This window comes from Leptosomus discolor, chromosome 5, assembly GCF_034619465.1.
Source record: "Leptosomus discolor isolate bLepDis1 chromosome 5, bLepDis1.hap2, whole genome shotgun sequence".
Lineage (NCBI taxonomy): Eukaryota > Metazoa > Chordata > Aves > Leptosomiformes > Leptosomidae > Leptosomus > Leptosomus discolor.
Window position 1 is genome coordinate 32,681,318 of NC_141395.1, and position 25,605 is coordinate 32,706,922.

General features: G+C 37.3%; 1 protein-coding gene across 3 annotated transcripts; it reads right to left on the bottom strand.

Moving 5' to 3' along the window:
• Positions 1 to 758: 758 nt before the first annotated feature.
• SLC39A10 (solute carrier family 39 member 10) lies at positions 759 to 23,043 on the bottom strand. 3 transcript variants are annotated; one of them, XM_086465606.1, is made up of 10 exons: positions 22,431 to 23,040; positions 22,015 to 22,169; positions 20,752 to 20,953; positions 15,050 to 15,219; positions 13,721 to 13,939; positions 12,164 to 12,284; positions 10,168 to 10,536; positions 8,287 to 8,367; positions 6,315 to 6,505; positions 759 to 1,015 (listed from the first exon to the last, which is right to left on the bottom strand). In XM_086465606.1, exons 1-10 carry the CDS (start codon positions 23,038 to 23,040, stop codon positions 857 to 859), a joined length of 2,277 nt encoding a protein of 758 aa, XP_086321732.1. In that variant the 3' UTR covers positions 759 to 856. The 3 variants fall into 3 exon arrangements, with proteins under 3 accessions (XP_086321732.1, XP_009954999.1, XP_086321733.1); XM_009956697.2 differs by having other exon boundaries at positions 22,015 to 23,043; XM_086465607.1 differs by having other exon boundaries at positions 12,164 to 12,311; positions 22,015 to 23,043.
• Between the last annotated feature and the right edge of the window lie 2,562 nt (positions 23,044 to 25,605).

Consider the following 25,605-nt stretch of genomic DNA (forward strand, 5'->3'; position numbering starts at 1 on the left):
TTTGCATTTTCCTACCAATATCAAGGAACAAACATCAAATAAATCTTAATCAGGAAAAACATTGTCAAACTGATCCTTGACAGAACATAGCACTCTGCAGCGTATATTGCAACAGCCTGCCTTCTTACACATGATGGACTGCAGCTTAACGCATACTCGAAGTTAACAGTGTTTAGGTTTTGGGTTTCTTTTTTAAAACTGAAACTAGCACAGTGTTTTCCAGTCATGTGCCGTTGTAAGATTTAATACTTCAAGTCACCACTATGCAGACGAATCAGCACAGAATGACTCTCTCTCGCTCTATATATACGTGCATTCACACGCACATACATATATATGTGTGCACGCATATCTCTATATATCTATGTATCTATCTCTCTCTATATATATCTAGACATATATATAGACATAAATATGCGCTGCTTAAGACTTATGTGGCACTAAAAGCTTACTTAGATTCCTTGCAGAGGTATGAATTTCAGCTGTAACATTTTCTGGGTTTTGTTCCAATGTACTAATGAAATGGTATTTTCCCAAATGAGCACACCATTCACTGTACTTCTGCTTTCTTAAGCAAGCAGTGCTTCTTACATAGTACACTGAACTTGGCATTTATTTCTCGTATTTAGTATTTCCTCATGGTTGATCACTTGAGTTTAGAAGATGCATTGGGTAACCTCATCTGATTTGAATTAGAAAAAAAGCGAAGTTAATCTATACAGAAATGAATATACTGTACTTGTGTAAGTAGTGCAAGCCACTGCTTTTCCTCTGAGCAATGTGCATACAGCAAAACAGTGCAGACTCAAAGCCATACAGTAACATTATTGTAACCACAGTGATTACCAGAATTAGGTCAAAACTGGATGTCAAGCACAATTTTATCTTCATAGAGGGCAATCACCAACATGATGGCAAATCCAAGAAGCAGGCCCAGATTCTGAAGAATGAACTGCCCCACCGGACAATAACCATGCTCTTCATTATCTCCATCTCCATGAAGCATTTCTGGAAGCTAAAAGGAAAAACAATTTAGAAAGTTACTTCATCACTATTGCACTTATACATGGACAAGTTTACAAGATGATCTTGTCAAGAATAAACACTCCAGGATTCAGTTATAAAAACAATATACCAAGACATATCTTAAACGCTACTTAACCACTGCATTTGATAAGAACATGATCGCATCATGTATTTACAAAACCAACTAAAAATGCCTTTCCATTCTTTTGAACTTTTTTTTTCTTAAGCTTTTACTGGATCACACATCTACTTGAACTTTAAGGTCCTCCAGGTAAGGACCAGCCCAGCATTCTTTGTGTTCTGCTCTTTTGAGTTCTTCTACTCAACTGAAATTAAGTAATGCTCAAATAAACATCATAAAAATGTTGACTACTTCTACAGTAATCACATTGCTATAAATATACCCTTTATAATGGCTTTGCTGATTAATTTAGCCATTCATTTGTCATGTTACGTGCCTACACATATTCACATACGTGTCCCTTTTAAATGTGGGAATAATAGCTACAAGTAATTCAAGAGAAATTCTACGTGAAGCTATAAAAGAAATTCTGAAAGCTCTATATTCCTCACCTATGAATGAAAAAATAGTACTGACAAAAGCAACAAATATATAATAGGGGACTTGGAAGATGTAAAAATAAGTCTTATGAAGTGTCTTGTAAAGCCACCCTACAAAAAAGAAAAAGCTTTCAATGTTTTACAAAGAAATTAATTCAAGAAAGCATGAGGTAAATGAAGGAATTCATTCAAGGCACACTTAATACAGAAAAACACAATACAGAACAAAATGGAAACTTTAGGTAGTACATAGCACAAGTCTCTATTTGTTCCTCTTCATTAGATAAGCTAGAATAGTTTTGGTTATTCCGAGTACCTGAATACTGCACAACAGACAACAACAAATTATCAGGGTATCAAATCTGCTAAAACCCCCCAATATTCTACCCATCTGGTCTTGTATTCCTGTATTTCAGAAAGACACATAAGGCTGACAATTAATTTGACCCACTGAGTATTTAAATAAAACAAAATATACTGATGTGAAAAATTTTTATCACCTATACAATAGACCAGGCAGTCTAACAGTGAGCACTACACCAAATTACAAAGCACCCTTAAGTCATTAAGAATAAATGAAGTAATCACAGCCTTTACAGTAATGAAGACTGCTATATAGCGCTCATTGGCAGGCAAGATTTGTTGCAGAATTATTTTTCTTCTTAATAAATCAGTGTTGTATTCAGCAATACAAAACCTAATCAGAGAATTGTGCTGTAATTGCTGCTGCCAATTCTCACCTTCATGTTTTTTGAATGGAAGAGCTGCACGTAATTCAAGTTTTGTAATCAACTTCTACAGAGACATAATATTGCTGATCCAAATCTAAAGATGCTCTTAAGAATAATGAAAGAATATTCTGGCATCTGTTTCAGAACACAGGAAAAGCACATTGCTCTGTCTCCATAACTTCAAGGCTTTCAGTCACGGACATGAAAAGGGAGAGTATGATGAGTAGAAGTGGAAGTCTTAGCTATGGCTAGTGACAGCTGTCATATATTCCCAAAACTGTGGAACTGAATAGCCAGTAAAAGACCTCTTTAAGATAGAAAAAGAAGGTTATTTAACAGTACTATGGGCACAGTCCCCACCACTGTCTTCAAAATACTTATTTATTTTTTACTGCTGCAATATCTGGAGAGGCGTGCTCATGCTCCTCTTTCTTGTCCTCAGAGCCTGGCTAAGCAGGCTGAGCAGGCCAGTGCCACTTTGCTCTCCCTCAGCTGCAGAACCCCAGTGTAGAAAGGGTCTTGGAAAGACTCTGAGTTGGACGGAGGAAGGTGGAAGGTGGCTGTGCACTGCAAGAACTTGTTACTGGAGAAAAAAACCCTCCTTCCATCTTTGAGATATAGTCCACACATACATTAGCACTGTAGGAACCTCTTGCATATTCACATTTACCTGGAGACAAATCTCCTTGAATTACTGCCCAACTGCTCTACGCAGTACTGCTTCAACTCTGATGTCTCTGCAGTGCTGCAGTAGCTAAAGAAAGTATAATCAGAAATTCAGATAGCAGCGTGGCAGGCGTGAAGAAGAAATTTTTCAGAGAAGCCACAGATGTTTTTTGAGATCTGATGGAACATGCTCTGGATGAAAAAAAAAAAGCTTCACCTTAGCATTACTATAATGGGCTTTAACACTGCCAGTTATCTTCTTTGACAGCATGTCTAAAGGTTACTAAACTTTTTGATTTACTAGCTATTGATGCAACCATGGGCACCATAGAAAGAGTCTGGTACTGTCAACAGAAAAAACACCACCATCCTCAAAGTTGAAAAGTTATAGTTTCAGCCTTAGAAATCTAAGGCATGAAAAATATAACAGATAAATTTATTTTCCAGTAAGATGAAATGATTCAAGTTGGACTAGGAAGGAATGTAAGAAAATTCAATGTACCCATTGAAACCAAAATAGCAGTGTTGGGAAGGAGGATATTTTGATTATTCTTCTGATAGTTATAATCAAATGAAATGTCATGGGAGATCACGGAAAGCCTGAAGGATTTAGAAATGCCTGAGTTTAGGTTCTACTGGAGAAGAATATCCTTACAATTAGAAAACATGTAATTAGACAAACTTCAGGACAATTGGCTTCAAAAATACTGAAAGGTCCATTCTCAATGGGCTGGTGTAAGGAATGGATAGAAAACTGCACCTACATGAACCTCTGTCAAGTTAGGGAGGGATCAAAATCTGTTCCTATTGTCAGATAACAAGGTCTTTGAGAGGGAGGCAGATTATGGAAACACCAAGACAGAAATCTGGTGCAGTTTCAAGTGTGTCTTGCAGAACCTTTCCTGCTCTTGTTTAGTCAGACTATTGGGCTTTGACTATTTGGTTGCTACTACAGGGACTGAGGAAAAGGATAAGGAATGAAAAAATGAAAATACTGCTTTCCTTTATGCATGATGCCTTCAGTCAAAATATGTACGGGAAATAAGTATCAGCCACAACACTTGTAAGCAAGTGACCTTTCAATTAATTACAGGCTGCTGTAGAACATCTAAAGTTGCATGAAGGATCACTCAGCTACACAGATATTCTATTTAGCAAGCTGTGAAGAGGACTTACATACCTTATAATAGATTACAGCAACTTCATCACTAGAGTATATTTACAAATTAAAGTCTCCATAATGAAGTGAAATATCCTATAGTGTGATGGCCAATGCTTGTCTTCCATGAGTCCTAGTCATAAAGGCCGTAATGGCAAGCAGGACTGAATGAGATGAAGGTCCCAGGAGCAGCCTCCACCACTGCGTCCTGCATTGACCTGTGCTCAAGCCCCCAGCTGATGACTACTAATGGGACTAACATGGGATTTTCAGAACCAAATCTGAGTTTAAGAGCAGGTTCTCAGACGTGGAGGATGCCACCTAGAAGCAAGCAGGAAGCCCCACTAACACCAAATTTATTAAGGACCAACATGGCAGCAGTGCTGAACACAGAACTAACTGCAGAGGTAAATCTGCCAGAGAGCAGAACGGCCAAGACAGTTTCTGCCTCTACCAGGAAATTAATCAGAAACTGAACCCTTGCTTTCAGTAGTCTTCACTAATGATTCAATGATACCACTGAGGCTGAGAAACCAGACTGAGCAGCCACGGCTAGGAACTGGCAACTATTTGCCACAGCAGCAGAAGGGAGAAGGATCTTCATAATGTCAGCTGCTTTAGTTAGCAGCAGGGAAATGATACAATCAGCCCACACCACACTGACAGCCTCATAGACAGTGATCTGACAAAGACGCGATGCTGTTTCAATGAGAATTGCTGAAACCCAAAGTCTGTGTCTGTGGCTTAAAGTAACTGACAGATGCCTGCCTGCTTTGCCAAATCAGCCAGTGGGAGTCAAACATCACATCTTTCACTCCTGCACCAGTTAACGATTGATGAAGCTTCTAAAAAATATGGTTTGAAAGCAAAACAGTCAGCAACAAAGGTATGCAGAAGAGCACAACTAGCAGTGTAAGCTAACAGAGCTACCAGATATGGCAACAAAATTCCTGAAGAAATTTGGGAAGTTGAAGAAATTGCATGGTTTAAAATACTTCAGAACAGTAAAATACTCCATTTTACCCACAACTGAAAAGTGAAACAGGCTAGTCCTCATTTCAGTAAACACAACCAGCAATGGAGATGCCATGAGGTTAAACAAAATCTCTACTGGAACATCAGTCAAAGCCAGAATGCATGCTACATTTAAGTATTTTTCTGTAAGCAGCATGTAGCCACACCAGGTGATCCAGGTAGCAATCTACTGATAATAGGTAGCCAGCTACTTAGTGTATTTGAGAGAAACAAGAGTGGTGAGGAAGCTTGCCTCTGCTTTATCTGTACTAGGAAAAAGTAGTTTGTGAATAAAGCAATGGAAATCCAGAGCGCCACTCTACAAAAAGCTGTCTGAACTCTTGCAAATTAAAGCTTAACTAGGTTGGAGTTTCTAGTCTAATTGATAAATAATTTAATATGATAGAAGATCTGTCCTTGAAGTCCAGGGAAGTGACACATCTTTTTCTCTGTACATTAAAGCAGAAAGAGCATTACAAAATGCCCCCAAAATGAAAACTGATCTCATCATCACTGGACTTTGGAAAGACAAGAAGTGAGAAAATTGGCTTATGCACAAGTGGATTACTGCCTGAAGGATCTGGATCTATGGCGTGCACGTGCTAAATATAACGTACCTAAATGTTCTTGAAGGAGTGGCATTTTTCCAACAGATAATTTTTTGAGAAGCTAATCACCACAAGAGCTACGTATTACCAGCTGCTCATGCTAACAGTTCAGACTAAGATTTCCAGAAATAAATATACGAATATTAAATGTTATTGAAGAACAATTCTAAATACTGGATGGAACTCCAGCCTCTAATGTCTCATCCACAAAACCAGAGAATCATCCTATTTTTGTTAGTGCAAAGTTATTATTTTTAATAGTGGGAAATGCAAGTGTCTTTCTCAGCCCCCCTGTAGTTTTCATATTTTAACAGGGGTCACCGGTAGACTTTGGTAGCAGAAACTCAAACAGGCAAGCAACTATAAAACTTCATTACATCTCTCAAGGTATCTGCAACATTTTAAAAAGTCATAGAACAGAAACAGCCATCTACTGTCTACAGATATTTTATGTGTTATAGCAAAAAAAATTTCTGTCACAGCTGCCATTTCAAGTCCTAGGTTTTATGTGTGGAAAGCAAAAACGACACAGGATCATAACAATCTTACCATGTCGACCAATGCCACATAGAGGAACATGCCTGCAGTGACTGCAAAGATCCACAGGGTGATGTTATTAGCATACTGTCCCACCGCTGTGCCTATCAGCATCCCTATGTAAGCCATCATGGCAGACAGGAGGTTGTACACAATAGCTTGCTTCACCGTCATACCTGCTTTAAGAAGCACAGCAAAGTCACCTAAAATGGAGACAGAAAACAAGGGTTTAGTATCAGTGCTTCTCGGGAGAGTACGCAGATTAATTAGCCGACAGTTACTATCTCACCAATCCAAGGCATTGCTGAAGTAAAGATGCCGCTTCAGAGGCTCAAAGACTGGGCAACGGTGTGACAACTCTTAAATACAGTTCTCTTACGTGCAGCAATCCCTTGACTAAAATATGATTTAAAGTTGCCTATACATCATGCTGACTGTCAGAAAGGTAACAGTGATTAATGGTTAAAGATAAATGGAGGAGTGTAGATCTGGTCCTCCCACAGAGAATACGTCTGTTCACACAGACTTGTCTTTAATTCACAGAAGTTCTTCATGGCAGATAAGAGAGGCTTAATTTTGATCAATACCTGTGAAAATTCCTCTTAGCTATATACACCTCGTTCTGCAAATTCAAGAGGAGGATAATGAGGCATTAGTCCCCACAGAAGGCGACAATGAATTTGAGAAATGTAGCACTAGGAAAAGGAAAACTTACATTCAGAAAGCATCACTTTACACCTATGTTGAATCAGGTTTTCTGGTTTAAGACATGCCAGGTTAACCTGTTTTATTTTCAATTGAGGGCAGCTCAGCTAAATTTGCTGATAGAGGTAGATGTTCTATAAAGATCTAAATTTTCGTCTTGTAATCACCTCTGATAGTTTTACTCCCTTCAAACTGTATGAGGAGTGGAAGATGATATGCAGTCATGAGGGTAAATTAATATAATATTCTCATGTTAGATATGCTAGAAATTAATTGCTCAATCTAGAATCAAAAAGAAAATATGTACAGTGAACTGCTTGCTTCTTATACCAGGTTATTTTAGTCGTGTTAACCTAGCAAGTTATGAGCACACCTATATATTGCAATCTTTTATATACTGCAGAAGCTTCACTTACCTGATGATTGTGTAGCACCATTGTCAAACCACGAACATCTGCTCTGTTATCTCCTATCTGTGCCCATTACTTACGTTATACTTAGTATCTGCCTATACAAAATGCTTTCATTCATCATCTCTAAGGGTTTTTGAAGTACTTATTTTACATTACTTTTGATCATTCAGAAGTAGCAAGTCAGCAAGCTGTGAGTACATAGACAGTTTAACCTAGCCAATTTCACGTTACTGGCAAAAAAAGACAACGCCTCCTCTCTCTGGCTGCTCTTTTGAAAGTCTCCGGGTGCACTAAAATTTCATGCAACGTGCCTTACGGCTCACAGGAAAACAACGGGTTTCATCATGCTTAGCTAACCCTGAGAAGAAATGCTTCAATCAATGGCACTGGCAACAACGCCTACAGGCTTTAGCCTGAATCGTCCTCCACACCTAGTGGACTCAGAAACAATTGGTACAAAGCATCTTCTCCAGATCTCCACAAAGGATTTTACTTACGCAAACTTGAGTTTATTTACATAACTTCACTTTGTGTAAGACAATGCCACACAGAGTATGTGACACTCTATAAAATGCAGAGGTGCAACACCAAAATGTAAACTGTGTGCTCCTAACAACACGTTTAAAACATGTTCAAAAAGCTTCACAGAACTGTTGTAACTAGGTACCTGCCAGTGTACTCCTGTATTAATGTTCTCATTATGTACTCTGAAGCAATATCGCTCCATTATGCTCTGAAGTTCTCGTCACCCCTGCAGCATCTGCCTTGCATTATGCTTATCAGGATAAGTATCACAGCAGCTTTTTAGATAAACATTTTGTACAGATGAAGAGAATGAAACACATTATGTTTATAGAGTTAGTTACCTAATTCATGGGGAAGCTCATGACAAAATACTGCTATAGATGTACTAATTCCTCCTGTCAGTCCAGCACTAAAAGCTGCTCCTAGGGAGGAGAGAAAAAAAAAAATTCAAATGATATTTTACTATTTTCAAGTCAGAAAATTTAATCAATAGCCTTTCCAGAGATGACACCCTTCTGTTACAGAATGAACATTTTTCATTATGTCTGTGTCTTGTCTGTATATAAACTGAAAATACTGAAAGTATCCTTGATGTGCCTTAACGCTGCATACTTTATTACTCAGTTTACCTGAAAGACAAATCCCGGGAGAGGAGAACACAACTCAGCAACACAGAGACATAAAGGCAACAAGCTAATAAATAGCACCGCTGTCGCATTTTTAGGAGCTCTCAAGTACACCAGGACAGTTAAGAATGCCCACAAGCAATGGTCTAGCTCTCCTTTCCAGGCTGGAAATCCAAACTGATATTTAACCTGTACCCTCTCTATTTCCTTTATGTTTATTTATAGAGCCCACATCAACAACATTAATAAGACAGATGTGGAAAATAATATGGAGAAAAACATTGGCATAAACCTTTTCAGTAGCTTTTGTGTAAGCTAATTTAATTCAATCAACTTTAAGTTCATACCTTAAATAATTCTGAGATAAGAAAACTAGTTTAAATTTCTGTATTGTAGCAGAGAAAGGCACAAGAAGAGCCTGCAGTGAGAAGTCAAAACAGGCAAAATAACGTAGAGAAGACAGAATCTGAAGACAGAGGGGAAATTTAACTTTCCTCTGGATTCCTCATAACTTGGTATATTAAAAAGATGAAGTCGCTTTTCTAAAATCCACATTTCACCAAAGAATTGGCTGTTTGGGCTTGACACAGCAATATTTAGAAATGGAGTTTCAATACAGTGAAGTTCTCAACAGATGGTGCAGTGATCCTTTTTGGCCTTAGAAGCCCACTGTCTAAATGTCTTACCTGTTTAATGTGAAAATGAAGCAAAAAGTTAATTTTTATGGAGTTTAGTTTCTTTAGAAATTGTTTGGAGATAGTGGAGAAACTGTAGTAGATTCCACTGTTAACTCATGAGCCTAAGCAGCAGCTTATCCCCCATCCTTCAAAATGGGTATGTTCCTTCTGCTAGTAGTTCAGAACCCTCTTAGAAACTACCTTAGTAAAAAATCAAAAGCATGCACTGCAGTACTCTCACCATCATTTTGACTCATAGTGCTTTACAGTTCAAATCACATTTAGAGGTTTCTATGAATCAAAGTTGATTTAATAAATCTAATAAAATCTGTTTGGTACTTCAATTTCTTCTACATTTGGCTAGAAATAAACCTACACTGACCATAAGCAAAACCAATACTTTGCTCAAACAAAAATTTAATTATCCTAAGTAGTACTTTTAAAAAATTATTATTTCAGTAACCTGACTTATAGTATATGTCTTATTTACCAGTATGGTACAATTCTATGTATTAAAAATATCAGAAATAATAATATTATTATAAATAAATATCATTATAAATAAGACTGAAAGGCACTTATTTATTATTCAAAGGCAAATACTAAGACCCAAACAACAAACGTGCATTACACGTGCTCCACAATTTGTAAGGAGGTTTGCCTGCACTATCTTCACGTGGCAGAGATTGCTACTGTCACTACTATCCATACAGTAATCTTGGTGGAAATACTCACGGAATGTTAACAAAGGGAAGACTACTGATGGCCTTTTAATTTCTGCTCTGAAGGGGGTTAAACAATGCCAGTAACCATAGGAGCTAACTGGAAGTCTTACCTGTGATCACTGATAAATAAAATATTACCAAAGTTACTAAAGGCAAGAAGAAACTGTTGAGAAATACTCAGTGCTTGTGCTTACCGATTGCTAAGCCATCACTAAAGTTGTGAATGCCATCTCCCATAATTACCATCCAAGCAATATTAGCTATCCCAGTATCTTTCAGGTCTTTTCCAGAATGACAGTGGCCGTGGGAATGATGGGAATGTTTGTGATGCCAGTGGTGACTGTGTTTTCTAGCTATCATTTTATCTTCGCCATGGCTGTCATACTCTGAATCATGACGATCATGCTCTTGAGCAGCATGTGAGACATCATTGTGAGAACGGTGCATATTGTTGTCCTCTTCTACAGGCAAGAAGTTTTTGGGAGGGGATTCCAGCTGGCCATCTAAATCAGTCAGTTCAGTTTCATTGAGTCGATCTTCAGATAAAACTGAGTCGTCGGCTCCTACGTTGAAGCCAGTTGGGAGAGACACTGCATTAATTCTTATTTAAAATATCACCAGCAACTACTGTCGGTTTTAGTCCAACCTACGCTTGTATCTGTAATTTTGCTACTGACGAAGCCTAGGGTTCAACATTGGAAAAGGACAGTTGTGAGAACAACAATAACGACTTATATGCTGTATAGGGACTCCGAATTGCTCAGGAAACCTTAACTGGCTGCTCTCTGTGCATGCCCGAACAGGTCACAACTTAGCCTTCCCTGAAGCACACCAGGATCCACCACTGATACAATAGAACTTTAAAGGGTTTCTGTATGGCGTGCATCTTTGTGTCAGGCACTTGTGTCACACCGTGAGCTCCTTCAATGCAGCTCATTATCCTGCCAGCAATCAGAGCCGTTTTTACAAAGAAATACAAAGTGAAAACAATGCAGAAGGCATATATGCGTGAATTTTAAGTCTACTAGTATTTCTAAAGTATTAATAAATAAATGAAACTGGCAAGCTATGCTCCCACCGATTGTGGGAAAAAAGCAGTTCTGGACAATGAAGTTATTAGCTCACAAAAATATTTCAGAGTCAAACATAAGCAAGTAGTGGAATTTAAAAACGAGGCACAGAGCAGAGAAAGGGTTCTAGATAAACAGGGTCTTAAACTGCACCTGGAAGCTGTTTAAAAAGAAATGGAATGGCCATTCGGGTCAGTGGCAGCGGCACTGCAGTTCAAAATCCAAAATTCAACTTCCAGTGCCCATAGATTTGGTGAATGATTTACCGATCAGAAGAGTGCACTTTCAGAGGAACGGTCTTATAAAACCAGTACGTACTCCATGTTATTGAAAGCAAAATTCCTCTGACTGCACATTCAAAGAAAATGAAGACATTTCAAATATATGTAGCACCATCCTCACAGCTAAAAGTTTTTCTATGTTCTGTGTCAATGTCCCAAATCCCATTTTAAGTTGTTTGAGTGGAGGAGGCTACAGTCCTAACTCTCTCTTCTACAAACCATTCAAATTAACAAAATTGCATTTGCATAAATATAGCCTATGGATTCTTCATCAACAAATTAATTCAGTAGCCATCCAGGCAACAGAAAGGGAAGGTTATGAAGCAAAGCCCTTCCCCTTCCCTCACCCCTTTGAGAAGGGTGATATGGCATTCCTGTTGTATTTATGAAAAGAAATTAATTTTATTTAGACTTCTCAGCCAAACTATAATTCGTCAGAGGCTGGAATCTGCAAAGTGAAACAGATATCCCCTTTCAGGTTGTGTGTGTGTGTTTTCCGTCTAATTTTTGCCAGGGCTGAGCTAGTCAGGTACGGCTTAAGCAAAAAAAAGCCGAAAACCAAACAAATTAAAAAAACTCCAAAGAACCACAGCCACCCAAAACCTGACTGCTTCAGAAGCCTGAGAACCATTTCTATGGCTTATTAGGAATTGTTCAGAGTGCTCTCAGATCTAAGAAAAATAAAAAAAAATTTAATAAGGAAAGCCTATTAAGTCTTATTAACAATGATTTGCATAATAGCAGGAAACTGTACAAGAGGGTACATGCTACATGCCATAGGTTACATGCCATTACTTTGAATCTCATGATCAGAGAAAATTCTGAAAATAAATGCCTACCTGCAAGGGGTTTGAGCTGAAGCCAGTCAGCATCTGGTCTATTATTTAATTTGTGATCGGAAAGTTTCCTTCCAATTGGTGATTCTTCAGTTTGTTTTTTCTTGCACCATTTCTGCTTACTCTGCAGCAGGAAACAGATAACATCTGGCTTGTAAAAGGACACCAATGGAAATAAAAGAAACTGAAATGTGGTCAAAAAATCTCTTCAAAACAGACCAAGTTACTATCTCTTAATATGTCTAACAGAAGTATGTGACTACAGAATATTCATCTTTTTAAGGCTCAGCAATGACATCTATCCCAGTGGAAATTCTTTGCTACCTACCACAGCATCTATCTCACTCACAAACACACGCACGTACACACAGACGGTATTTCACTTCAGTAACAGGGTACACTATTACAAGGATTGCTCTAACAGCCCAGAAACACACGAATGCATTATTGTATTTGCTTATTTGGTTCAAGAAAGCAACCATGCAGCAAGAACAGTTTCTCTATTTTCAACTAATTTTTTTATACTGCTATAACTTCCTTGTATTTTACTTCAGAGAAAAGCTTGCTACTTTCCTACCTGCAGCCCATACCACAGAGATCATACATTTGCCAAAGCAACCTACGGTATTTAATTATTTAATTCGTCTCAAAGAAGGTATGTCCAATGTGACAGCTTTTACCTCTTTTTATCTCTTTATCAGAAGATCGAAGAAATGCCTCCTCCAACACAGAAAATCTTTTGCTGCCTGTCCAGCTGAGGCAGCAAGTCTGACGTGAAAACAGAGAACTTGAAAATTTTCCACACTTGTTTTAGAAGAAGGAGTTATAGTTTCACCAAAATAATTTTCTCCTCAAAGTCGAATGACGGAGGCAAAAGTTAAAAGTGTATTTATGTACTGGTGAAAGAATACGGCTCTTTGGTGGCTTGAATTCCTATCCACTGTCAAACTTCCCCTAAGGTGTCACACTCTCACGGAGGTACTCGCTCTCCTTTTATACCACCATCACGAATACAACATGCCTCCAGCCCTAAAAAGTCAGTAGTTTTCAGGGAAACAAGTCAAATTTTGACTGGCAATTTATAGAAAGCAGGAGGTCTGCAAATTTTAGCATTTTCGTATGTGGAAAACCTGAATACCTCTGTTACTCTGGCATCATTAGCTAACAGTATACAGTTAAACTTCTTCTAAATTGTCTGACAATTGTCTGTCTCTATTACCAGTTCTTTCCTACACACTACCTTTCATATTTCTGTGAAAAAAATCACGGTCCTTTAGAGAAAGAGCTGTAATCTCTTTTACTTAGATCTACCTCCAAATACATCTGGCCAAAAAGTTGTACCTCCCCCATCAGATTTCTACTCTGTCTTCCCAAATTACCTTGTTAAGAAAAGCAACCTCTTTTAGAAAAGAGTTTCCTCACATAAAATCAAGCAGAATGCAGATTAGCAGCACTTGTTCATGTTCACAGACTAATGAATCATCACACAGACAATTCCTCAACACTCGGAAGACAACTTCAGGTAAATTATTTTAAAATAGCATGCAGCTTAGTGCGTACCTTTTGTTTATTGTAATGCTTGTACATTCTTATACAATGTTCAATGATGAACAAAACATAAATGCCTCCAAGTGCCACAAGGCCTTTCAGCACTGGATCATTTTCTTCTAAAAACCCTTCAGTCCGTACTCCATGTCCGTGGGCATGTCGATGGGAACGCCTGTGCTCATGAACATGACCTTGGCTATGGTGGTGACTGTGGTTGTGGCCTCCATGTGACTATTAGGACAGAAAATAAGAACACAGCATGACCCGGTGCAATCAGGAGACTGAAATGGCTCCAAGATCAGATAACAAAATACGTAACCTTGCCAGAAAAGTAGCATAAAAAGAAGTTAAAAGTTGAGTTGTGGTTTGATGTGGGTTTTTTTTGTTTGTGGAGGTTTTGTTTGTTTGGTTTTTAATACGAACGCATTTTACCATAGAAATTTTTCATTAGACTACTCATTACCCTAATCAATAAAAAAATATTCCTCTGGGAAGTTTTAGGGGGGCAGTGGGAGATAATCAAGCTTCAGCTTTTTTCTGTCACAAAGCTAAAGATAATGAGACTAACACTCAGAAACGTCACAAGGAATTACCATTCCTAAACTCCCACAAGCAACCAAACCTCACAATGTGTTTTTATCTATTACAGTCAATTACAACCTTAATCCTGATCCGAAATACAAACTTTCCAAAAAAAAAAAAAAAAGACCAAAAATTTATATTAAAAATTACACAAAGAAAACATGTAAACATTAGTCTTTTTGCTAAAAGAATTAAGGTAATAGAATTTTAGAAAACACTTCCCCTTCTAAGAATTACAGTACAGCATCCAAATTAAAAACTGCTTACCTTCCCTGGAACTTGGACAACTTCTTGATTCAGTTAGAGGTTACTTTCTCCCCAAAAGCTAGTAACCAGGAAGGTTAATCCCCCTGAAATACTTTTAGGTGGTACTGATATACAAGTATCAGTAGACAAGAGACAGTAATACTGCTAAATTTAAAATACTCTTGTTGGTCTCATTAAGTGTTTTAAAATACTGTGACAGACCTTAAACTATGAATACACAACTACGTGTTTTTCTCACCCCCCCCCCTTTTTTTTTTTTTTTTTTTTTAAGAAATACACATTTCCTTTCTTTTTGTTAACAGAAAGTCTCAAACACTGTTTCAGGGTGTCCCTCATAATCAAGTCAATCTACATCTGCATCAGTGAACATTTATTTGTTGATACCTGTAAACCAATTCTTTGAAAATTCTGTGCTCAGTTACAATTAAGAAAAATCTTGAGGTCCCTTCCAAGCTGGCATTCTATGATAAAAGGTAAGGAAACAACACTTACATGTGGCAACAGATGGAGCAGTGCATCTCCACTCATTGTTCCTACAGCCAGAGCTACCAAGAAAGTTAGAAGAAATTTGAAGCACCATTGGTTAATGATGGGAATCAAGATCACACCTAGCAAGGAAAGCAGGCTAATGACGGTGATAGAGATGATACCACAAAACCAGGCTGTGGGAAGAAATGAATACAGAAAGGTTATCAGAACAATACTTGTGAAACTTTTAAGACTGATTAATGACTTTCAACTATCTCGTAAGAAGGTGACTTTCTTCAACCTAAGTTCTGTGATTGTTCATTCAAAAGGTGCTGAAAAATATGAAGGCAGTACTGAAGTCCAAGGCAGGCTTATTCACAGTGGAGTACAACATAGTGAAAGACATCAGAAGACAATCAGATAAAAAGAGCCCAGCAATTCTTCCTGGTTCTAAGTTCCAGGCTTAGCTCTGTAGCCCTTAATAAAACATAAAAAGCAAAAGATTTCATATTGGAAGAAAAACATCTCCACTACTTAACTTATTAAGGCTCTACCAGCACTAATTCGTATTTAACATTTAATGCAATTCTGATGCAAAATTTAACTGGAATCAGTACTTCTGCTCCTTTGTTAGGAGTAACATGTTGTGTGAGGCACCATTCATTTCACCTGGTGCTTTGAAACAACATTTTTATTTATGAAAAGGAAGATTGAACCTTTGACAGAGGAACTTTAAAATCATGCTATCATAAGAGCTTGAAGAGCTGAAAGCAACTTGCCTCCACCAACAAAAAGCAGCATCTATTTTTGCTGAGAACCTCTGTTGTCATTAGAAGAAAAAGTGATAATGGGATAGGGTGCACTCAACATAACCCTGTTGATTAGGGAAGATGCAAATTTCTATATGACATGGAAAAGGAGGAATTACACAAGAAAGACATCCTGTAAGCGAAGAAACATGGCTCTTGCAGCCAGTATCTCCCCCTAAATTTTTTTTTTTTTTTCTAGTTTTTCAAGGCATCAGTAAGGCTAAGAATTAAAAACTGTTGGGTTTTTTTTCCTCTCTCTGCTTCTCTTGTTTCTTCCCATCACAGAAACTTCAAAGAACAGTAAGTGAAAACTGTTTAATTCCAACAATACAGTTAAAAAGGTTCACAGTCCCAAAGACAGAAATAGTTGGGGCTCCTATTTTACAAACATCAACTGTTTGGGCTGAGATCTTTCACGAACATGATTTCCTCAGTCTGAACTTTATTTATTTATTTTAAGTTTTAGCCTGAATACTTCAAGTTTTTCCATTTTTTTCCCCCTAGCTTTAGTCTTAATCAGAAATGTCTATACAGTTTAACAACTTTACTGAGAGTTAAGAACTCGTGAGTTAAAATCATCAGCATTTCCATACTTTGGTGCATGATCTGACTTTCCTTACATCTATGAATGTCCACTCATTTTTGATCAAGTGGTGGAAAACATCCTGGGAAATGGGAGAGGGGTGGGGAGAGAAGGGAGGAGGAATGAGTATGTTGTAGCTGCTCAATTAATTTTACAATTTAGCAGTCAAATGTCCCGAAAATTCTATCTGTACGAAAAATGCTACAGAGATCAGATTTGACAAGACTTGGCCATGAGAATTGTGGCTGCTGCAGGTCTGGTCTGGTTCAACACCAAAACTTACAGCATCTGCTGTTTTACATTTTATTTTGCGATATTCATTCTTATGAAGTCTGTAGCTGTCATTCCACAACAGTGAAGAAAAGGAAACAATCCAATTCAAATGCAAAGGGTACAAAAGCACAGCCACCAGGAGAAACTGATTGGAAAAAGCTTTAGAAAGTATGCAGCGTACACTGAAACACATATTGATACTGAGAAGAAAACAGAGTTGGTGAAAAAGCAAAGACTGCCACCAGATGAGGAACTAAAAAAACAGAGGCTGGAAAATGGGAATACAAAAGTGGGCCTAGAGTGGAAGCAACACCCTGCTAAATAAAATACTGCCACTACAGCCTTGATTCAACCCCAGAGCACTTTGATCATGCACTCTGGATTAACAGGCTCTGCCGAAAGAAACAGCACACATAGACTTGTAATTCAATACTGAAAGATGCATGCATGCACAAGTAGCCCAAATAAAAGTTACACAGCCTTTTGGCAGGACATTGGATTTCCCATCTGGATACAGACATTGTGATGTTAAGTGCCAGGTTAGATGACCAACAGCCTTAGATGGAGAAAAATCGAAAGGAGATTATGTAAACTGGCTTAAGTTTCATGTATCAAAGCATAGAGTTGGCAAACGCATCTCTGAAGGGCTTACATACTCTTATGAATGATACAGTATCTAAACATGGCACCATGATTAAGATGAGGCACATGGGCTGTAGAATACAGAATCTGAGCATCTCTCAGATCTTGGTCATCAGCTTCGGTCTCTGTTTAAACTCTTAAAAAATGGTATGGAACCAAAATTATCTGCAAAAGGTTGCTGCCACGTCAAAGATAAAAAATACATTCTATAGAAAAGCTGTGCATGACCCCACAGTTACATATACGTACAAACATTGCTCACATGAAAAGGACTACTAAGGAAGACTTACGACAAAATTCCAACATAAAATTTTATTGAAGAATTTCATTCAACCATAGTGTTCAAAACACTAAAATATTATGGAAGTGGAACTAATATGCAATATTATAAACACTGCCAGAGCTCTTAAGTTATAAAAGATCTTGGTGTATAGCACTCCTAGGGACAATATATAAAGCTTGGTCAATGAGGTGAAGTTATTATGCACTCACTTATAAAATATTTCTGTAGAAAAAAAACAAGAGGGAGGTAACCAAACAGTTTCTTCAATAAGGGACCTCTGTTCAAACAGTGGGTAGCAAACAACAGGCAGCTGCTCACACTAGATGTGGACAGCTATCTGTAAATTAAACCAGACTAAAAGGGTAGTAAGGTAGATCCTTGGAAGGCTGAGACTGGTTAACTATTTGCAAACTTTAACAAGAAAGCAAGCTAACAGGAAGGCTCCACTGAAGCAAAGCCTTCCTGGGTTCAGGGAACCATGAGCTCTAGGGAACACTGGCATCTGCACCAGCAGATTTACCAGTTATATTTGATCTGAAATACAGTTTCAGATACAACAGTTCTAACTGATCTCCACCTTTAAAAAAAAATTGCTCACAGTTTATTTGTATCAGTTCTATTAGCTTGATTCATAAGTAGGGTGTACCTTTCCTTTTAAGTGATGTTGTTTAGGAGCCCTCAATGAGAACAATGCCACACTCTTCCACCAGGTACACTGTGAAAGCTCGGTTGTATGTATAAGCCCTTGAAAATCCTCTATTAGAAGATGTTACAGACCTACCTGTAAATTACAGGAAGTTGTACACGAAGCTTGGCTTGTACATAGCTTCATAAGCTTTTGGTCATCAGTTAATTAAACTACTTTGCTTTAGAAAACCGCACTATCAGAACTAATGGGAACCTTCCAGGTTAGTATCAATGAATAGAAGCAGCACTGGTCTATTAAGGATTTTTGAAAGTTTAATTAAAAATAAAGAAAACCACGGAATGCTAGTGTTTAAAAAGGTCTGCATCCTCCTAACTTTGGCAAATATTTCTATCTAAAACTTTTTAAATTAGCTTGGATAACCACACATTTTCCTTTTAGTAGAATCCTACAACCCGCAGGTTAAGTTACTCTATGACTGACACCTGTCCTACACCTCCCACAATCCCCATATACCAGTTAAGATTTGTTATTTTGTGATTCACTGCCTTATTTAAGGAGGAAAAATTATACTGTAGTTAATACAACAATATACAGGAAATTATTATGAAGAATGATTTATCACTACCTAATCAAGCTGACCTGCTTTAGAGGTTACTGTTTTCAGAGCCAAATCCGTAAGTTAAAATCCAATTTTTTACAATTAACTGGCAAATGTGTTATTTATACTCAAGATATCAGATGTCATAAAACACATTAAATGTTCACAATAAGTTTCACTAATTTTGCAAATTAAGTCTCTTAAAATGTTAAAGGTCTTCAAGCTGAGTTACTCATCAACTGCCTTACTCATTACAGAGAACGAAACTGCACTCTTTTAAAAAGAAGCACTCATCTGTAGAAACTTTCTAATTAAACTGGTTCAAAGCATGTGGAACCTGACAGTTTTGTACATGGTTTCAACAATTTAATTGGCAGAAAATGCTTAGAGCTAGTCTAGAAATCCTCTTGGTAATAAGGCAGGGGTCAACTTTTACTACAGTAACACTATCCCACAAAACAATCTGCTGCCATATAAACACAGTGTATTCGGTTTACAGCAATCTTATAACAGAATAGTTAACAAGATAGTAGCTGTGTCACTAGAGGAGAGTTATGTAGAACAAGTAATTTTTTTAATGACTCCAGCATTGTTAAGAAAGATGACCAGCAATGCATTCTTTCCAACAGTTATTAACATCTATGAGAATGTACTTACTTCAAGCTTTATTTGTAACAATGATAATAAACACCTATGTACTAATCAATTATTCACAATTACCAATATTTTTATTTTCAAAAGATGGACACTGTACCCAAGGTTTTTTAGATTTTTAATATTTCATCACAGCTAAACATCTGTCAGTAGTTCCACTATAATTTATGGAAGACAGCAGTAGTAAACATATATTGTAAAAGTATACTCAGTTATGAAATCACAATGGATGCTGCCCTTAAAGTAACTTCTTTAATAGTAAAAATATTTTTAGCTTAGAACTATGGCAAGAAGAAAAATAAGCTACTGATTTTTACTCAAGGCACACACACAAAAAAATAAAACTGCCAACAGAGGGTTTTGATTGAATACTTCTATGCTTAAGAGAGTAGTATAGAATAGACATTGGAAGTCAGAAAAGGGAAGTGTTGTCAGAAATGGCAATTTAAATGCTTTTATAACTTGCTTAAGTCTTTATATTTCTTAAGTTCACAAAAAATTCTGGATGTCAATTCTACAAATTTGCATCACTGCTAGAACATAAAAATGGTAACACCTGAAGTTGTATTTTCCAATGAATGAACTGCGATGAAGGTGCTGTTCTCTATTCCTGAATGAATAGATCCAGGTCAGATTTATTAAGAAAATTTGTGCTAAAGTAACACTGCAACTTTCCAACTTCGAGATAAACATATGTCCCACCTCAGTCACACTAAGAAAAAAAAAGACATATTTTAAATGATGGAAATAATCCAAACTGTGGGTGAACCTGCTCATCCCTAGAGGTCCTTCTGTCTCCAAAGATTCTTGCCTATGTTCCTACTACACAAGAGTCCAGCGTCGAAAGACATGTGCAAAGAATCTAGGCCAAAATGCCCAGGCCATAGGCCCAACGATAGGATGCTAGGCCTCAATAACAGAAGACAAAAAAAAAGAAAGAAAGAAAAATAAGCAAACATAAAATAAAAAGTAAAAATAATGAAAAAGGATAAAAAGGTACCAGAAAGAATGGTATGCCTCCCTGACCCATGGTTACTTAGGAGAAGCTATTACACTGCCAAACAGAATGCCATGTCTCCTGACTTAAGCATGCTGTCTCAAATTTCTTCTAATATGTTAAATTTCAATCATTCCTTTACACTACAGTCAACGCTAAGTTGTATGACATTTCAAACTTTGAAGTTAACATTTACAATGCAAAACGATATTGAGGACTTTAGATGTTACACACCTACCTGATGCACCTGTTTTATCTTTATTCTCAATTGATGCATTTTTACTTTTCATAAAATCTTCAAGCTCATCATAATGTACAATACAAAGCCTTCTCTCAATCTGGTATAGCAAAGCAGGACACATGTATATAAACAATTCAGGAGATATTGGAGAGCTGGTTTCCAGACCATAGTACCGTAGCAGCTGGGTAACATTTAAGCACTGCAAGCAAATTGTACAAACAAATGAAATATGAAAACAACTATTTTACTAAAAACTACAGTTGCGGAAAATTTAGCATATGATTTGAGAGCACAAACAGAAAGTAGAAACTCTGGCCCACAACATACCACCAGCGCTAAAACATGTCTAAGCTGATCTAAGTGGTTTACGAGGGGAAAGAAATAGTAAAAGTATCTGCACTATGAACTCAGTCTCCAAACATGTATATAATTTTTGATAAATGTCAATGAAAATGAATTTCCATATTCTTTACCATTACACAGTATACACAATGAAGAAAGAGCAACAGGAAAGGAGTGGAAGAACATAAATCCAAAATACGTTTTCTAACACTTCTCATTACCTACCAACCTTCTGTGTTTGGAGTTCACTTTTTAATTTGGTTTAAAACCGCAAACTCAGCACTCACCCCATCCTTTCCTCTCCTCACTTCTACTTTAAAACCGTGATATCAAAATGTCCTACTTCTGTAGTTAACTGAAAGGGGGAAGTGAAAGTATATTTACGGTCCTGGCAGAAATTATGGATGCTGAAGGGAGAAAAGGAAGAGCTTATGCTGAGCACAGTAGTATGGAAGCTACATCTACATTGCTTCACAGTCTCTTAGGACAAAGAAATTAGAAGCATGTTGAAAAGATGCAGGTGTTTCTTTTTGGAGAGAGTCTCTGTGCAGTTTCCAAAAATGTTCATGATCTTAGATTCAGAAAGAAGTCCAAAAAAGGTGTGTGGAAGTATCCATGAATACTGGGAAAGAAAAAACCCTACCTGTAAGCAAAGCATCTCAGAAAGCTTTAAGAATCTCCTTTACACAGACAAACAGGCAAGAAGATAGATCTCTGAGAAAAGATGGGCAATGGGCAGACAGAAAGGAAAACCCATAAAGTAAACTCCAAAATTGCGGCAGTGACCTCTAGCGTTTGCACTCTGCTACCTGTATTACGCAACGGTTGAAAACGCACTTCTGCATTATTTGTGGGTATGCACTTTCAATTATTAACAACAGTGAAAGTCAACTTACCGGTTCTCCATTTCATACTCACCTCTTCACGATCACGTTCATCTTCATTATGATCCTTATGACTACGTGTTGAAAAAAGAGCATGTTTTCTTACATTAATCTGCTTATGAGCCTCTCGCTTGCTGGTATGGTGGTGTCCATTCTCATTACCTAAACTGGAATCTTGATGTCCATGACCAGTAGAACGATCACTACTGTGTTCATGATGGTGTACATGCAAGTGAGATGCATCATGTATGTGATCAGGTTTATGAACACGATTGTGCTCATACTGATCACCTGGATCATGATCTGTAGCATCTCCTGAAGTCTCACTGATCTTCTTTTGCTTCTTCTTCTGTTTCCGTTGTTTTCTTTCTGGCTGATCCTGAGTTGTGTTTGTCTCTGTTGAAGGTTCATGATTCTGTTCTCCATGTTCACTGTGACTAACCGAATCATTACGAGAATGATGTGTACCATTATGGTCATGATGATGCAGACGAGGGTGGTGATGATGGTGATGGCGACTCTGGTCATGAACATGTTTGCCATCATCTTTTACTGATGGCACTACTGCATCTCTCTCAGGGTCACATTTATGACTTCTTTTTGCACCCACACCAATCATGGTTTGGTTTTCTGAATCCAAGTGGCTACGAGGATGGTTATGAGAGTGAGAATGCTTTCCTTCCTGTACTTCTAAAGCATATAAGTGAGAAACATGGTCATGACCAATATCATCATGATTTATCATCACTACTTTTACCTCTCCTAAACCAAGGCTTATTAACAGTTTTTCCAGGCCAAAAAAGGACAATCTTCCATTTTCACCATAACGATCAAAAATCTTTTCAATGTAGTATTTTTGTTCATTTTCAGCTTCCAACGTTGAAAATTTACTCGGCATAGATTCTGTTCCTCCATTCTGGAAGTAGGATGCATTTGAGATCTGATAGTCATTATGGTAGTGCACATGGTCATGTCCATCTGCATGGCAATGATTGCACTGATGAAAGATAAATGTCAGCAAACAAATGATGCAAAATTTTGTGTGCATGTGTACCTTCATCTCTGTTTCCTACAAGAAACACAAGGGGAAGCACTTAGGTATAAAAGCAGTCTCAACATTTGTACTACATGAGTATCAGTCTGGTTCTTATTTGTACCAAGCGAATGACTCACAAATCTTTTTAGATATTTGCATTAACAGAATAACAACTGCAGTATTTTTAATGCAGAAACTGTATTAGTGTACTTTTCTTATCCAACAGTAACATAGGCTCTGTGTATTTTAGAGATGCAGGCCTACGTACTGTGCTTACTGGAGGCAGTTACAAGAAAACGATCAGCATTTACAGGCATAACAGAACATTTTTTGTGTATATTTTCAGAGGCATCTATGCTTATGATAACCTATAACATTGAAAATCCTGTTAAAACACAAGTTCCAAAAGAATAATAATGATTTAGAAACAACAGTACTGTATTTTCTTATTTATGGGGATGACAGATAATACAGTCGGATACACATAACGTGCTCTTACGTGCTGCTAAAGTACCTCCACTAAACACATACACTGCACAACTCCCTATTTTGATTGGAAATTAGTCATTTAAAAATAAGTTGTCATTAACCAACTTCAATGGGTCGCTTAAATGTTTGTATTTTTAGTAGTTTATACTTACACGAGTTTACTGATTTCAAAGATCTATGTGGACGTTAATTTAAAAGGAAGGTTATATGGAAAACATCTGTTTATGCAACTCAAGAAATACCGTTAATGCTGACAGTCTAGCTCTAAGTATTTAGTACCGATTTTTAGGAATTATATCATCTGCCCAATGTGGTTTTAAATTTAGTATTAAGTATAAGAAACCTACTATTCAACATCAGGTAATGAAGAGGACACTGCAGAAGTCTATATTGTGTTCAGAGTTGAAAACAATTCACTATTTTACAAAACATGACAGCTTTACTTCGTTTACACCTGCTAACAAAAATATTTGTAAAACTGGAACAATTATTATAACAGAAACTTTTAAGAAAAAAAAAATCCAAGTTTATGTAAAAATGTTATCAAACTAGAAAGCTAAACCAAGAAATGTACTTTATGACTTCTGTTTTCTAGAGAATTATTTCGGGTAGAGAATAACCTCTAAAATACATGTTTAAAAACCCCCAATCATTTAAACACTGCCAGCGTTTTCTGGCAAAACTTAGTTTGTTCTGCTCGGTACCAAGCCAAATAAAATGTGTAACATTTACAACAGTTCTGCCAGATACATGTAGTAGATAATCAGGCCATCCTATCAGCAAAGGAGTGGACAACAAAAAGGAAAAGCAGCTCGGAGCTTCTCAATCGATCTGAACAGCTGAATGACTATTTTGAACAGTTTAACAGAGCTGACTAAGGTAGAAGGAGGAAACAAGTACAGAAGTAGGGCTTTTTACACATAACTAGCTAAATATAGAATATGACTGAGAAGGAAATAAGAGCTGAGAGAAAGGGTAAAGGCAGAGCCCCATCGGCCCTGCTCTCTGTATACTCAGATGCTACCAAAACCCTGCAGCAAATGCAAGGATGTAAAGTAACAGGAAAATAGGTCAATTATGCTTTCATCTCTTTGTACACTGAAAGCAGTTTTAGTTCCTTATGTGCACCTTGACTAGAGCTGTGACTGACCCTACAGTCACAAAGATGCAAGTGAACCTGGTCAAATCATCCTAAAACGCTACTGACTTTCAGACAAGAAACAGTAAGTTGAGTTGTCCTTCTCAAACCCATCCCAGCTGCTAACTAAAACATGCTTCGTGAAATAGGCCAGGAATGTACTTTGCAGCAAACCACAAATGTTTAAAGTCCATTTTAATTTCCTAAAATATTAGCTTGATGTTTTGTGCTTAAGCACTTGTGACCACATCATTGCACCAAAAAAAAAAAAAAACCCAACTCTTGGAAGCTCCTATACTTGCAACAGGTTGACAGAGAAAAGCAATTGGAGTTAAAAAAGGAAAGGGCTACCTTTAAATGACCTTACATAGCAAATAAATGAATTAACACAGAAGACTGGGGAAACAGTTTTTCCTGTTAACCTCTACAAATACAAAAGATGAAAAATCACTTTTCACTGGAGCCTCAAATGCTTGCAAGATTTTAAAAAAGCAGAATTCTCTTTTGGAATGCTAACGCAGTTACAAACGTAAGATCAGAAGAGTATCTGTCAAATGGAGGCATTTGCCTCAAAATTGATTCCAGGGACATCAGACAGGTCAATGGGTAGCTGCTGTTTTGTTTTGATAAACAATTGTTCAATCAGCAGTCTGGAATGACCGCAGTTTGTCTCCAGCTCAAACACCTACATTCCAGTTACTGACTTAAGGCCTGTGACAAAACGTTTTCAAGTCATTTAGTGCAATGAGTTCATCCCCAAAAGCTACCAAAATACTATTTTAATATAGTCTTTTTCACTCACAGACTCTATTTAAGGCACTCTTAATGAATGTTCTTATAAATATATTGCTGGGATTAGTACTGAAACATTAAAATCATCTCAAAGCACCTTCCAGAAGCTTTTTCCATCCCCCTTTGAGGAAACAGGTAAGTACAGAGTTGTTACTGGTGGAGTAGAAAGA